The sequence below is a fragment of the Macrobrachium nipponense genome, chromosome 23 (assembly GCF_015104395.2).
Source record: "Macrobrachium nipponense isolate FS-2020 chromosome 23, ASM1510439v2, whole genome shotgun sequence".
Taxonomy (NCBI): Eukaryota; Metazoa; Arthropoda; class Malacostraca; order Decapoda; family Palaemonidae; genus Macrobrachium; species Macrobrachium nipponense.
Window position 1 is genome coordinate 26,020,306 of NC_061090.1, and position 15,181 is coordinate 26,035,486.

At 35.8% G+C, this 15,181-nt stretch overlaps 2 protein-coding genes across 5 annotated transcripts; one reads left to right on the forward strand and one right to left on the reverse strand.

Annotated features, from left to right (window-relative positions):
• Positions 1 to 209: 209 nt before the first annotated feature.
• On the reverse strand, positions 210 to 4,434 carry LOC135199638 (large ribosomal subunit protein uL14m-like). 2 transcript variants are annotated; one of them, XM_064227806.1, is made up of 3 exons: positions 4,403 to 4,434; positions 1,098 to 1,309; positions 210 to 536 (listed from the first exon to the last, which is right to left on the reverse strand). In XM_064227806.1, the coding sequence occupies exons 1-3, from the start codon at positions 4,417 to 4,419 to the stop codon at positions 283 to 285; spliced, it is 483 nt and encodes a 160-aa protein (XP_064083876.1). In that variant the 5' UTR covers positions 4,420 to 4,434; the 3' UTR covers positions 210 to 282. The 2 variants fall into 2 exon arrangements, with proteins under 2 accessions (XP_064083876.1, XP_064083870.1); XM_064227800.1 differs by lacking the exon at positions 4,403 to 4,434 and adding an exon at positions 4,259 to 4,332.
• A 427-nt stretch (positions 4,435 to 4,861) lies between these two features.
• On the forward strand, positions 4,862 to 11,721 carry LOC135199618 (kinetochore protein Spc24-like). 3 transcript variants are annotated; one of them, XM_064227779.1, is made up of 6 exons: positions 4,862 to 5,019; positions 7,763 to 7,954; positions 8,716 to 8,831; positions 10,572 to 10,699; positions 10,964 to 11,040; positions 11,330 to 11,721. In XM_064227779.1, the coding sequence occupies exons 2-6, from the start codon at positions 7,774 to 7,776 to the stop codon at positions 11,446 to 11,448; spliced, it is 621 nt and encodes a 206-aa protein (XP_064083849.1). In that variant the 5' UTR covers positions 4,862 to 5,019; positions 7,763 to 7,773; the 3' UTR covers positions 11,449 to 11,721. The 3 variants fall into 3 exon arrangements, with proteins under 3 accessions (XP_064083849.1, XP_064083857.1, XP_064083862.1); XM_064227787.1 differs by lacking the exon at positions 4,862 to 5,019 and adding an exon at positions 5,112 to 5,194; XM_064227792.1 differs by lacking the exon at positions 4,862 to 5,019 and adding an exon at positions 5,469 to 5,588.
• The last annotated feature ends 3,460 nt before the right edge of the window (positions 11,722 to 15,181 follow it).

Consider the following 15,181-nt stretch of genomic DNA (forward strand, 5'->3'; position numbering starts at 1 on the left):
TTCTTTGTTGTGGAAATGACCTTAAATGTTATTAGAACCATGTTATATCCCTCAACTACTGTAAAATACCGAACGTACATCCGTATTCTTTATATGTACAATGTATGCTTGCTTATACATAAGCTCAGGGATTAGCAGACTGTTATCACAAAGTGTAGTTGATGTATTATATGTAAATAGAAATTCCATATGTACATAAGTAATAAATATTGTTTTGTTATAAATATTTATTTTATACAGTATTACACAAAGCATCTAAATAATATACATATTTTTTAACTTTCAAACAAACCTAGTGGCAATTGCCAAGATTTTTGTATAATCTGCACCTTTGGGTCTTGACATTTCAACTAATTTCTTTCTGAGCATTGTGGGGATTGGTACATGAATTCTGTTGCCAAGTGGGCTGCCATTGTCATCAATAAGGACAATGTTGTTAGTATCGAACTTGGGCATAAGAGGTTTCTGATTCTGGTGGCATCCAACAAGTATGGCTCTCTTCATCTGACCTTTAACAGCCACAAGTACTTTATCACCTGTTAAGAAAAGACAAACATATCAGAGTAATTCAACTTGATATATTAATGTACATTACTACAGCTCAATGGAAATGAACAATGCACCTCACTTATTGTAATTCTGACTCATTTAGAAATTACCATACTTTCTGAAACTTTTTCCAGCTCGTGGGCTTTATGAGGGGGTGGGGGTTATGTTGATTATAAAGAGAACTCCAGAGCTTTGGCTGAAGTGAAAAAGAAAATGACACTTACTGAGCTACTGCTAATTGCTAATTCTCAAGTGTTAAGTGACCTGTTGGGTGTTACAAGCTGTCTTCAAATTTTAAAAGTACTGTACAATATTCCTTTCTTTAAACATTTAAGGCAACTTGCCTTTTATCATAGTTCTGATTTGTAATAATGATGTTCTGAATGATTTCTCTAAGCATTTCAAGATCATGGATGAGACATATCCTGTCAAGACACTTCCAGGTATACTACACCTTCCTCCTTTTACCTTCAATGCATCCGACTGAAAACAATGGGTAACACACAAAACTTTGCTACAGAATAGGAACAGAGGTTATAAAAACATACCTGTGTGACCGACACCTTTTTTGTTATATACATGAATACATCTTGGTGGTCTCCCTTCCAGCATAGCAGATTTCCCTAGCTTGCTGTTATCAACTACACGTAATCTTGCCATTTTTCTTATTTCATGCATTGTACATGTAGTGTGCAATCCTGCAGTTCCTTTACTGAATGGCAGCACCAACCGCTGCAACAATGCCAAACTCATCTTTTCACTGAAATGAAATGTACAATATTAAAAAACTACACTTAATTCTTGCAGGAATCTTAAAAAGTATTTGTTTCTTATTCTAAATATAGTAATACAGTGAATACCCCGTATTTGCAAAGGATGCATACCAGAGCCCCCCAGGAATAACTCAAATCTGTGAATACTTAAAACCCCTCTAAAAATGTTTATTCATACTCTTATTTTGATAGTTAAAAAAAACACGAAAATTCTTATATTCTAGTAGTTTAATAGTTTTATCACAAAAAGAGCACTTAGTCATGAAAATTATATGAAAATAGTTTTCCTGGCTGTTACCATATTCACTTACCCCACTGCCTTTCATGCCTCAGTATGACCTGTTGACAGTTATAGCAGAAAGGTCAAGGTTGTAGTAAGTTATTCAAGACTAGCAAGTTACAGTAAAGCATGTTTTTACTACTGACGGAGGTGTAAACCCTATGCTACTTACTATCCATGGAGACCATGTCAATTCACATTCTCTTGGGAAACCATGGAATATGTGATTTACAAGTAATACGTTTCTTGTGTTCTTGTAATTTCACTTCCTACTTACTGGTGATTCGCTCCTTTTCCAAGAAAGGTACAGTCACTTCAACATTTCTATACACATTTTCGTCAGCTTCACAAGTTTTGTAATTGTGAGTATGTGAATGGCAAGGATTACGGCATATTCAGCATTGCCATAAAGATTTCTTAATGGCAGTGACAAATAGGAAGACTAGGCTTACCCTCATTCTCTTACCAGGCAGGACCACATCGTCTAGGTAAGGTTAGGTTTGAATGAATCCCTAATGGAAAAGTTGTTCTGGCAGAATTTTATGGATTTGCAACAATATTTGTACTAATTTTGATAAGACATAGGATAGTAATACACACATTAATATGCTATGTGACATGAGGAGGGAAGGGGCAAGGGCCCCAAGCCAGGTCAGGCAAAGACACCCTAGAAAAGATTGGGTCAAAGGACTGTTGGGTTATGATGCATCCCAGCTGATTTGTTTGGTTGTATGGTGTTTTTATGTTGCATGGAACCAGTGGGTATTCCGCAACGGGACCAACGGCTTTACGTGACTTCCGAACCATGTTGAGAGTGAACTTCTATCACCAGAAATACACGTCTCTAACCCCTCAGTGGAATGCCCGAGAATCGAACCCATGGCCACCGAGGTGGCAGGGCAAGACCATACCGATGACACCACTGAGGCACTTCCTGCTGATTTGATCCTTCAATCTGTTTTACATAGAGTATGAAGTGATCTGCAGAAATAATGCCATCAGCTCTTCTGCACCTCTATTGTTGCAAGTGCTATTTCTGCAGCTTGCACCCCGTTTAAAAGTGGTCCTGGTCGTTCTGACCGTAAGTCATTTACGCCATAACATCCTAACTGGTAAACAGCCAAAACGTCTTGCAGCCACAACAAAGTCAGATGTTATGTCTATGGTAATCACCGTCATAATTTTGTTTTATGTACCTGATGGTAATCACAGTCATAATTTTGTTTTAGGCATGTCCCTAAGGTGACATTACAAAACACAACAGTCAGAATGTTATCTAAGGTAATCACCGTCATAATTTTGTTTTATGTACCTAAGGGGACGGTACAAAACACAACACCCATTTTACACGTAATCTGGAAGTTGCTGAACATATAAGGGTCCTTACGGCCTACATGACTTATGGGCGAAACAACCAGAACTCTTTTAAAAGCAAATGAAAGACATCTCAAAAGAGACGTATCATAGGCTAACCTAACCTATCCTAGGGTGCCATGCCCTGACGTGGCATGGACACGGACAGTGCATAGTGGAATACCAAGTGTTCGCAACCATGTAAAGTGTACCCAGAAAAGTCACACAATCATGTTGTTCAACAACCTATAGACGATTTCTTGTTGTGAAGGTTGGGGGCAAAGCAGCTCCTGTCCAAATCGGGGTTGGCCGATACTATACCTAATACTAATGTCACAGTAGCTATTTCTATATAAGCATTCTGCATCGTTCGTCCCCGCGAATATGAAAGCCACCAGGAATTGGGGCGTCAAATGTATTTCGCTGTGTTAAGTACGAGCCCCTGGGGGTTAATTAAAGTCGTCTGAATAAATATTACTTAAATTTCTTGTTCAGGAGGTAAAACTGCATAGAAAAACTGCAACTGCCATAGTCTAGGCCACCGCGGAACAGTAATAGAGGTAGATCTATCAATGTCACAATTGCGACTAGGAATGAAATTAATTTACAGTCTTGTTTATATTTCTATGGTAATCCCTGATGAATTTTGTACTAAACACACTGCAAAGGTGGATACGTGCTGGGTTAAACCTCTTGTAGGGAGGAGGTTAATCTAAGAATAGCTCATTAGTAATTTTTTTTTCCTTGACTTCTTCCATGGGCGAAATTGTGACATTTCACCTGTGACTTTTTTTCCTTGTGACATTACTAACAACCTACTAGCCTAGATTACCTAGTAGTTAGGTATTAGCCTGGTAGGTAACTACCTAGGTACCTAGATTCACATCAGGACAAGGTGCCTAAGTAAAGGCTATGTTAACGGATTGGGAAAGGTTACCTTAAGATGACCCCTTGTCCAGGTAAAGGCTATGTTAACGGTTGGGAAAGGTTACCTTAAGATGACCCCCTTGTCCACCAGGTAAAGGCTATGTAACGGTTGGGAAAGGTTACCTTAAGATGACCCTTGTCCAGTAAAGGCTATGTAACGGTTAAAAAAAAAAAAAAAAAAAAAAAAAAAGGGAAAGTTACTTAAAATGACCCCTTGTCCAGGTAAGGACTACCTATGTAACGGATTGGGAAAAGGTTACCTTAAGATGACCCCTTGTCCAGGTAAGGACTACCTATGTTAACGGATTGGGAAAGGTTACCTTAAGATGACCCTTGTCCAGGTAAAGGCTATGTTAACGGTTTTTGGGAAGGTTACCGTAAGATGACCCCATGCTGAATTGTCTTTGATCTGCCGGCGGAAATAGCGGGCTCCATACGCACATTACGCTTAGTGGGTTAATCTAAGTAGTAAAAGAGATAAGGTTGGCGTTTTGTCTACATCTGAACCCTACAGATATACCTAAATATGGTAGCCATCAGGCTAGACTTTAGACATAGGCCTAGGCTACTACCTATATCTGCACCTGTGACTCTACTTCAGTATCTGGACTTGAAATAAAACAAAACAAAACTGGTCTTACCGTTATTGTGAATTTACGGCCGAACGTGGTGGATTTACGAATATTTTCACTCAAAAACGATAAGTAACAATAAAATGAGCGAAGATATGGAACTTTCATAATATTTTTACATAAGACATGCAAGTGAAGACTTAATTTTCAGATTTGATAACAGGTGGCGCCATGATGCCAATCCCACACTTGACGTTATATATTGCCTGATATTGCGTTAAATATAGTTTATCTAATTTTTAACCTTAATTTGAAGCATTTTTGTGTTGGGAATGAATTTTTTGAACGATGGATAATGAAGAGTAAAGTAATAATTGACAACCGCCATGTCATAAGACGTCAATTTAGTCGCCCTTCTTCCTCTTTTATTTTTGTTCAGTCGTGACGTCACAAGTCACAACATTTGAACGAAAGTGAACCTATGTCGGAGGCTTATTTGGAATATCGCTGATTTTACTCTTCATCTGGGTCTTTCAAGTCTATTTTCGTGACCGGAAGCAAGAAGGTACGGCAAAGATGCATTTTGTATTATTTAAAGCTGAATTTTGACCGGGGAGATAGGCCTATTAGCCGAAGTTATAGTGTTACTAGGTAGTAGTATAGGTATCCAAGACCGGTAGGCTGGGCGGAGGTTGTTCTTCGGCAATTTATAGTAAATTAATGGGCCTATATTCATTTTGGTATGTTAATTTTGTGAAAAAGATGGACTTTACAAACAATTAGTATGTGTAATAATCCTAAGTAGACTAGGTAGTAGTACTAGGCTACCTAGGTATGAAGTAGCCTAGGCTGCGCTGAATTATCACAGGATATAGGTAGGTAGGCCTTAGGCCTAGTCTACCAAATTGGCCTACAATGAAATGGTGACAGATTGGTTACCAAAGTTAGTACCTAGGTATCATTATTATGTAAGAAATTAGGTAGTCACAAATGACCGAGCGGCAATGTAGCAGGAACCAATCCCAGCCACCTTCCTGAAAAAGTACTTGAATTTGCTGCCATGAGTATCAGTCAAGAGTTGTGGCCTATAGTAGTATCCAGACAACGTACTGAGACCTCTACGCTCCTCTCAAAGTAAGTGTTTTCTCCTAAATTACGAAATAGCTAATGGCATAATTCAAGCGAATTTTTGGGGAAGTCGCCGCTATGTCGCCGCTCGGTCATTTACCTTATGACTGAGTTTTCACCTGTCGTTTCTAAGAATTGTGACCTGCTCTGAACGAGGCCTAAAGGCCGCCAATAATGTTCAATGCCTATGCCTGCTTAGTCAGCAGGTGCAGGCAAATCTTCACTTCTAATGTTGCATTCTTTCCTCAGTCCTCCGTAGCAGCCATGGTGTCCAAACTTGGTGCTCTGGCTGTAATTGGCTTGGTGATATACAAAACAAGATTTCTAAACCTTAAACATTGAGTGAAAGAGTGGCTGAAAAACATAATACATTACTCCCATGTGAATTTGTTAAGAGTTTAAATTTGGCCCAAAGGACTTTCATAATGTTTATTAAATATTTTATGAATGAAGGAAGACTTCCATGGCAAGATAATATACAGACCTAGCTAATATTGTTGTTCTCTTAAACTGAATTTGTTTTCATTTTAAGAATGAATCTCTTATGATGTGTGACAACAAATGAACATCCATAGTTTACTACTGTTCCTTTGTTTCATTTGTGTATTTATTATTCTAATTTAATTTCACAATTGGGTTACATGGGATGTAAGCAAATAATAAACATGCTGTCTAATATTGTTTTGGTTTTTCATCGGAATGTTGAATATTATTTTGTTTTCATTTTATCAATGAACTGCACATCTGAATAATCATGAGTCAATGCATTATAGTACCTATTCTTGTTTTAGTACATTATTTTGCCATAAGTATTTTTTTATTCTCATTTAAAAACTAACTAACTTATATGGTTTATAACCATGAACAAACATACATAGGCATAATCTGTTACGATATCCTTTGTATTTTCCTTGCCCAAGCAGTCTCATTCATATAGATTTCAATGAAATCTACAAGACATTCTGAAATGCAGCTGCCACTTTCAGCCTTTGTTATGCACAATTATTTTTCCATTGGAAAAATGGCAAAAAAATAAATAAATATTATATTCTGATACCCTTATTAATTATTAAAAAACAAGTAAATCTTATACCTCATCAATTTAGGTATAAACACTTTTCAGTTTAATAAAACTCAGCTCTGTGCCCATGATTGGTACATGCTATTTGTCCAGAGGTAAAAAATGTTGCTCACATTAATAAAGTGCGCATGTGCAGCTGTTTGGCCGCAGGCTCATCAATTGGGATGAGCTAGCTTTTTGCTCAGGCCGCTGCGCAGGCAAGGTATAATTGTATGTTAGTGACAACCTAAAGATATACCTCAGGAAGGATGCATCTTAACCTAACTTATCCTAGGATGCTGGGTGTAACATCTTTGTAATGTGGTATGGTTTTTTAATATCACTTTTATTATCGAGTGCCTCAGCTGACTACGGTATACTTCTACTGATTACTGTTATTAGCCAGGCCAAGTTAGTGGTTTATCGATTGTGATGGTATCAGTTAAACCATTTTTAGGGAATGCTTTCTGATTTAGAAATATTCTTCATGAAACTAGAAAATTTTGACAATTACAAATACAGTTTTGGTGCCTAAGACCATTGATATTGAGTGGCTGTAATTTGTGTATAGTTTTATGTGGGATGTAATGGTAAAATTTCTAAGAATTGTATATTGCATGAGATGAGTGAATTGATAAACCTCAAGAGTTTGATACATATAATATGAATGGAATGCTGTTGTGTGTGTGTGTGTGTTTTTTTATATAGTTAAGCTGATGCAGAACATTGTATTGATCAAGAAAACTGTTGAATAACACAAATGATTATGGTTTTTTATTGTATTTTGTTCCTGTTATTAAACTACAGTGGTAGTGCTGAAAACATCACTGATAGCCAGTGCTTCAGGTGAAAATAAAGAATACATTTACATGTTGTACTGCTTTGGTTTACTTTGTAGTCCTCTTACATTGCTTAGTGACTTGTGAAGGCTTAAAAGATTTCATAAACAGTATTGTTGTATTTGAGTCTTGCTTCTTTAACTAATATTTAATTTTTCCTGTTAAGCACAACTTTAATTTTTAAAACTAAAGCTGAGGCAGCCATCCTGTATGTTGTAATTGAAGTACCATACTTTATGCTCGGCTGAATAAATTGTTACTAAGTATTCTGTATTTTTCAGATTCATTCACGATGCAAGACGAGAACAGTGTCGAAAAAGACATCAATGCATTACATGATTGTGTTAGCCACCTGCAGTCAAGTATTGCTAATAACAAAAGCAGTGCAGACTTAATTTCTGCTGGCGACATCTTGTCAAGTACGTTTGCAGCAGTCGAATATGAACAATTATCCATGAAGGAAACTCTAAAAGGTCAGTTTTTTAGGTAGCTTGCCATGAAACAAGTTATCCAAAGGGTGTTTGCCTTCATTAAATAATGATAGTTCAATTGCCATTTCTTGTATAGTCTACAGTACTAATAATTTTTTTTCCATTTTTTATTATATGACAGTCTTCGTGTAGTTTTGTCTTTCATCCTTCAGGGATGTTTGTATGAATGAAAAACCTTTTATCTGGACAGGATGGGGAATATATCTTGAAGAAAAAAATTTGCCCTAGTATTTACAGGGGCAAAATTTGGTTCCTTATACATTTTCATTCATTCTCTCCACAGTGAACATTTAGACATAAACTAAACATTGTAGTGAGGGACTTATTTCAGCATTTAAGAAATCCCTAACAGTAGATAAAGTTCTTTGAAGCAAAGAGCTACCTTTTATGTAAAATGATGGGTTTATTGTAGGCTTTTTTAAGATTTTTACTAACTGTAAATTACATACAATCGCTAAATAGATAGAAAAACTGTAATATTTGTTAAGATGTCATTTCATGGCCCCTTGGATTTTGGTCTCAGAATGAGGTCAACTAATCTGGTGAACAGTTGTTTGTTGCATAAATCAGTTATTTTTTATGTTACTAAAAGTATCATGTTTTTAGTTGTCTTTATACTTTGAAGAAAAATTCTGCAGTTGTCTTTTGGGTTTCCTGGTAGCAGTAATAAGAGCACAGAAGTTAAGAAATACCATTATGGATAGTATTCATAATTGCGATTAATTGTGGAATTCCTTTGACAGAATTGCTGAAAGTTGAAGAGGAGGAGGTAGAAACGTTAGATAATATTCGATCTGAGACAATGGGAGCGGGAGTAGCACAACAAATTGCACAGATATCTCAAGCAAATAGAAACAAGGTAAGAATTTTAGGTTATGTTTTTATGGTATAGTTAAGTATTGATCCCATATTTTTTCTTCTTATGACCACCATTTTACTTGATCATATAAGGCTTTGCAGGCACACAGGCAGTGCCATCGCCCTCTTTTTGTCTCGGCTAGATACTGCAGCGGTACATTCAGCAAGAAAAAATATACAGATGGTATTCCTAGTCACCAACATATGTCATGATGATTGAGAAGCTCCTACAGTTCATGCACATTTCTGTCTATTGTTCAACAGCTTCTCTCTCTCTTTCTCTGTTGCTTATAGGGTCAAGTTCGTTACCCTTCCTGTAAGTGCCATTTCTTAGGTTTTTGTTGGTATTGTCATTTTGTTATTTTATCATTTTCTGTGTATTAATTTTCATGCATTTACTACTCATTTTTGTGTGTATATTTGGCTTAACATAAGTTTGTTTAGTTATATATTTAGGCACCAGCATATGGTGCCATCCCCCTTGTATTACTGTGAATATTTCTACCATTTTCTTTTTTTTTTTCAGAAAGGATTTATCTTTAACAGCCTCCAACACTGTATATCTGGGGACTGATGTCTTATTTATTGTAATGCCAAGGAAATTGCATTCCCAAATTAACCATTAAAATTTGTATCAAAAGCTGTCATCTGTAAAACTTAACCCATAAAATACTGAAATAAGAGATATTGATAAAGGAATTGCACCTGAAACAAGTAGTTGCTAATGGTAGGTATGGTAGATCCCTCTTTGAGGATGATTGACCATGCCAAATTTTTTAGCTGATGTAAATTCCTATATTTATCAACAGAAAAGCAAGGTTGTGTGATTATCAGAAATAGAGAAATTAAAGAGGTAGAGGACAGACATGAAGACTTGCTACTATTGTCGGTTTACTTGCTAGTATTTGTTAGTATATTTATAATTTACTTGTTAGTACTGATGTCAGTACATTTACATTACATGGCCCAGGTACACATGTTCAGTTCCAGTACTTTTGAGTTTAACTAAACAGATGCAGTGTGAATTAAAGGTTGTCCAATTGCCATTAAGTACATAGACCTGTTCTTTTATTCACTATCATCTCGGTTTCCATGTTGATTAGTGCAATATTAAGTCATTTGCAGTTGAAGACATTCATATAACAGAACCCAAAGAGATCATTAGCTTGCTAAAGGAATTTCAGTGGTATGTGACAAAAAAAAACTATTGCTACCACACTGCTTACCCTTGGTAATGCTCCAGTAGTAAACAAAGTATTCAAGTGTTGTAACACTGATACTGGAGCCTCTTAAGAACAGTTCCTTTAAGTGGTATTATATGACAGTCATACTGGAAGTGGTAACCTCTACAAAGTTATTGTTTCTGATTTAATTCTTATTACCCTGATTCTTAATCTGCAGAAATTTTATATATTTACAGGCCATTAAATTTTTATGTAAAAAGTGTGAGACATGTAAATTTCAAAGGTTTTATTATAAAGACTGGGGTGTTCAGCTTTATGGATGATAATTATGAATTACTGATTGCATTTGTAATGGGGATTCAGTTTCATATTTGGTGGATCCATTGGTTAAGGTCAAAGGAATATATTACTGAAAGGGACAATGTTTCAAGAAGCTGTTGTTTGTTTAATCTTAGTTGATATGTCAAACAACAATCCCTGTAATGTTTTCTCATCTCTCTATGTACAGGAGAATGATTTTTGTCATGAATGGTCACATTTTTTTTCATAAATTCCAGAATACTTTGGAAGAAGAAATTGTTTCGTTGAAAGACAACATTAGTCATGTGGAAAATCTGGAACATCAGTTAGAGAAGAGGGTCAAGGCTTCCAGCCAACACAGCTTAAATGCTCTTCCTAAAATAAAGTAAGACTTAGTTGGTTTTATGAACTAGTTAATTCATTAAAACCAGGACTCTTGGCTCTTATGGCTGCCCAAGTGAAACTTAAAATGTCCATTGGTGAGGGATAAAGTTTTTTGTGTAATCTACAGTGCATTTGATTTTGAGGTAGATACTTTAAGATTAAGAGTTTTGTTTTATGTAGAGTTCTTCCACGTTATCAGTAGTAGTTATTACTGTTTTTTATTCTTAGAAAATATATAAAGTTTTTTCAATTTTACTTTTTTCAGTTCCACAAGCCAAACTTACATAAGTATTTCCCGACTGAAGTGGGATTACACAGCTCCGGAAGATGTAATCAAAGGATGTATCCTTTTATTTATATGCTTCAGTGTACAATACTGTACTTTATTTTTTAGAATAATATAACTTTTTTAACCCTGAAGAGCTGGGCTAAAAAATCATTATGCTGCACCCCAGGCCGGGTAAACTTTGAGGTTGTAAAGTATATTACTTCATTTGCCTATCATACATTCTTCATTTCTGTTTAATCTTTTCAGAGATATTAAGTGTGAAGCAGATGGGATTTTTGGGACTGCTCTTGTCAGTATACAAATTCCATTTGATTTTTTTTTTCCTTAACTTGAAGGTTTCAGTTGTCATCCATCCAAAGAAGAAAGATGTCACGCCCTTCAAGATTAACAAGCCGAACCATTCACAGTTTTTCATCACAAATTTCCTGTGGCAACAAATCGCCATTGATAATGACTTCTGATTTCTATCACCAATCATTTCTTATTAAAATGTAAGGACTGTTGCAGATTTTAAGAGATTTTTAAGTGCACCATATAACATTCTCTTCTTTATTGTATCCACTTAAGGTAGATTTAGTGGAAAGACTGACCAATATTTCACGCTACGTATATCCAAAATAGTTATAGAAGAACAATTTATTTTTTAAATTGTAGCTTACTACTAATAATTATGTATTTTACATTTTATCCTGTAGTTTCCATGTACAGTAGCATAATAAATTATGTAGCTTTTAGATTGTTATATTAATAATCCCACCTTAGTGTAATGTTGAATTTGCTAATGGGTTTATTGTTTTGGTATGTTTGATTTTAGAAATGTATTTGAACATTAACAGTAAGGTTTTATTGGTATCCAGTAAAAGGTAAACCATAAAAACCTGAATATGACCAGGTATTTAAATAGTTAAGGACAACTGTAATGTTTAGAGTTATTTTTGTTACAAAGTATATGTTGTACTTGAATTAATATGATACGTCATCTCCCACTACATACGTAGTACATTTTTGCTGAAGTCTTTTACTTGAAATTTCAAAGATGTGACCAACTTTAAATATGCCTCGGTGACATCTTAATGTTCTTCAGGAGTTCGGCAAGATATTTTTCAAGTAGGATATAACTTATCTCACCCTCATCCACCTCTTTGGCTTGCTGCGTAAACTGAAGTCTAATGAATATGGACAAACTTTATAGTATGATATTCATAATACTTTTTAGCTGTAAGTTAAAGGAGTAAATAATAGGGTACTGGGTTCAAGATTTAAACAGGTTGTCGAGTTGAAATTTTAGCCTAATGAATTTTTTTTTTTCCTGACAGCAAATTTATATTATCTGTTAGGGTACCCATGACATTGAAACTGATGGTAATAAAAAAAAAAGTTTAGAGACAAGTTCAGACTGCAGGGACAATAAATATCCTGAAGCTCTTACTGAAATACTGTACCCTCATTCGATGCTAATATAGGGTCCATTTGAGAAAGAGGCTGGTCTGTGTCAGGTCTCAACATGGACGGGAAACCATTTCACTGAAGTTTGAAAGATATTTGGGGCTACCTTCCATTATTTTGTCTAGGTGGGTATTGCTGTCAGTGTACCTCATGCAGTGCACTGTAGGCATTGCTTAAGGTTCTTGCAGCAGCCCCCCAACCCCTAGTTGCAACCCCTTCCATTCAATTTAGTTTACTGTACTTCCTTTCATATTTTTTCTTCCATCTTACTTTCCTAACAACAGTTTCATAGTGCAGCTGTGAGGTTTTCCTGCTGTTACACACTGAATTACTTCATAGGTCCCAGTGCTTGGCTTCTGGCTTAAATTGTATATTCCATTCAAATCCTACTATTATTTTAGAAAAAATGGTCACAATCTGCCCATTCCTCATGTTTATAGGTAACAAATATTCATTTTTTTCCTAAATGAATGATTAGAAATCTTCACGGTGGAAATTGGTAAGTTATGTGTGAAAGTTATTCAGGAAATTCTGAATGTTGTGGCATTTCTTCTCATTTAGGAATTAGAGGAATTGGGAAGAAGAGATATTCATGGCTTGTTGAAACATTGAAACAAACACAAGACTGGAATTCATTTAAAAATGAATGGCTTGTTGGAGTGATTCTGGTCTGTCTTTGAATTTGTGCTGTTGGTTTGGCCAAAGGATATTTGGTGATTAACATATATGACTACATCCCTAAGGTAGAAAATGATTAGCTGTACTCCCCAAACATTTTAGTAAGTTTCAAAGTGCAACTGCAAGATTTTCCTTCTGTTAGCCCCCGTCAAACTTTCTTTCTGTCCATTTCCCTTTCAGTTCTGATTGACCCAATAAGTCCCAGCACTTGGCCTTTGGCCTTAATTCTATATTTCAGTTTTAGCAAACTGCAGATGACCGATTCTGGCATTAAAAATCTCAGAGGAATTTTGTTAGAATCTGGCAAATATTTTCCATAATCCACCCATAAGATTTTGGCCAGGCTGAATTTTTCATGATAGTCACTGATGGCACGGCACTTTTAAAAGAAGTCACATCCAAATCACCTTGATATTCTGCTTTCCTTGTAGGATTTCAGATTGTATCATGACTGATTCTTGTTTTCATCTTATTTTGTCACATTGAGGAGTGAGAGATGTGTATTTCTGGTGATAGAAGTCCACTCTCGACGTGGTCCGGAAGTCACGTAAAGCCGTTGGTCCCGTTGCTAAATAACCACTGGTTCCATGCAACATAAAAGCACCATACACATATTCCCACTTAATAGCACATTTTTGTGTTGCGTTTTATCAGCTTGTCTTTATAATTCTTTCTCAGCATACACTAATACAACCATCTGTTGTTGCTATACCTTGCGCTTTATTTTTGTGCTTCCTTCTTGGCACAGTGGCCTTATCCTAGTATTAATAGGACCCGTTAGTTTCATGTTATTTATTTTCTTCTTTTTACTGCAGTAATGATTGCAGCATTGAGAAAATGTGCCTCGCTGTCAAATTTCTCAGTTCTTGAGGTCCTTTATTCCTCCTCACGATGTTGGCCCCCGTATGGAGGTAGTGCCGTCAGTTGACCTCATGCGGTGTGCTGTAGGTATTACTTAAGGTTCTTTGCAGAGTGCCTTTGGCCCCTAGCTGCAACCACATTCATTCCTTTTACTGTACCTCCTTTCATATTCTCTTTCAGTCTCCATAAGAATGTCTTGGAATTGAAATTTTTTTTTTTTATTTTTTAGGTGATGTTTTCTATCTGTATTTCCATTCACCTTCTTTTACTGCCTATTGAATACCAAGTTCTTTGGAAGCTTGAATTTCAAGTCAGTGGCCTCTGTGGGCTTGTTCCATAGGAATTGGTCTCATCTTCTGAATAATTAATAATAATAATAAAAAACTGACTTCATGAAAAAAGTTATATATGGTAGATGTGAGTGAACTTGGCTAGGAAAACCTTTTCAATTTATGTTTTAAGTTCTGAATTATTTGTTTTAGAGGTAATGACTAATTTGGATGCCTGTAGGAAGAGACGGGAAACTTCTGCGTATATACATTTTGTTCTTACGACTTTCAGAAGCCTTGTAAAATGGTTGTTATTGCGTGGTTGTAGAATCTCTCTCTCTTTTCTCTCTCTCTCTGGCGTCGTGCTCGTCTCTCTCTCTCTCGCTCTCATCTCTCTCTCTCTCCTCGTCCTTCTCTCATCTCTCTCTCTCTCTCTCTTTCTCTCTCTCTCTCAAATAACGAGGGCCTGGGAAAACTAGACGTTCGTTTCTAAGTAAAATATTTCAGCTCTTTTGTCATTTTTTTGTAGATGAAGTAGGTATATTTGCCTAATTGCAAATTTCTTTGCTTTATTCAACAAGATTACGTAATGCTTTTGACGGTAGTTTGACAAGAATCGATACTGAAAATACGACGATGAAGGTATGATTAGATATAGGTTCGATTTTCTTGTAAGTGGTTGTGGCGTTATAACTTCGAACGAAAAATGTGATTTTCATAGGAAAATGTTAAAATATCTTATGAGCATTTATTGAAAAATCACGAAAAATTAGTTAAAGATATAAAAATGCTAACAATGCTCAGATAAAACAAATTAAAAGAAAAAGGGAAACCAGACGCACTAACTTATCGTAGTCACCGTTCTAATCTTAACAGACGTAAACACGTTTTTTCTAAATACTAATAGATACATTTGGGGGACTAGTGTAATTTTAGTTCG

What these genes read in the sequence shown, in the direction of transcription:
- LOC135199638 (XM_064227800.1), bottom strand. Translation starts at nt 4,317, where the DNA reads ATGGAGCCCGCTATTTCCGCCGGCAGATCAAAGACAATTCAGCATGGG. An exon ending in CAGCATGGGGTCATCTTACG is followed by an intron (nt 1,310 to 4,258) that starts GTAACCTTCCCA and finishes ATTTCATTTCAG; the next exon opens with TGAAAAGATGAGTTTGGCAT. An exon ending in AAAAGGTGTCGGTCACACAG is followed by an intron (nt 537 to 1,097) that starts GTATGTTTTTAT and finishes TTTTCTTAACAG; the next exon opens with GTGATAAAGTACTTGTGGCT.
- LOC135199618 (XM_064227779.1), top strand. Translation starts at nt 7,774, where the DNA reads ATGCAAGACGAGAACAGTGTCGAAAAAGACATCAATGCATTACATGAT. An exon ending in CTCAAGCAAATAGAAACAAG is followed by an intron (nt 8,832 to 10,571) that starts GTAAGAATTTTA and finishes CATAAATTCCAG; the next exon opens with AATACTTTGGAAGAAGAAAT. An exon ending in GGAAGATGTAATCAAAGGAT is followed by an intron (nt 11,041 to 11,329) that starts GTATCCTTTTAT and finishes TGAAGGTTTCAG; the next exon opens with TTGTCATCCATCCAAAGAAG.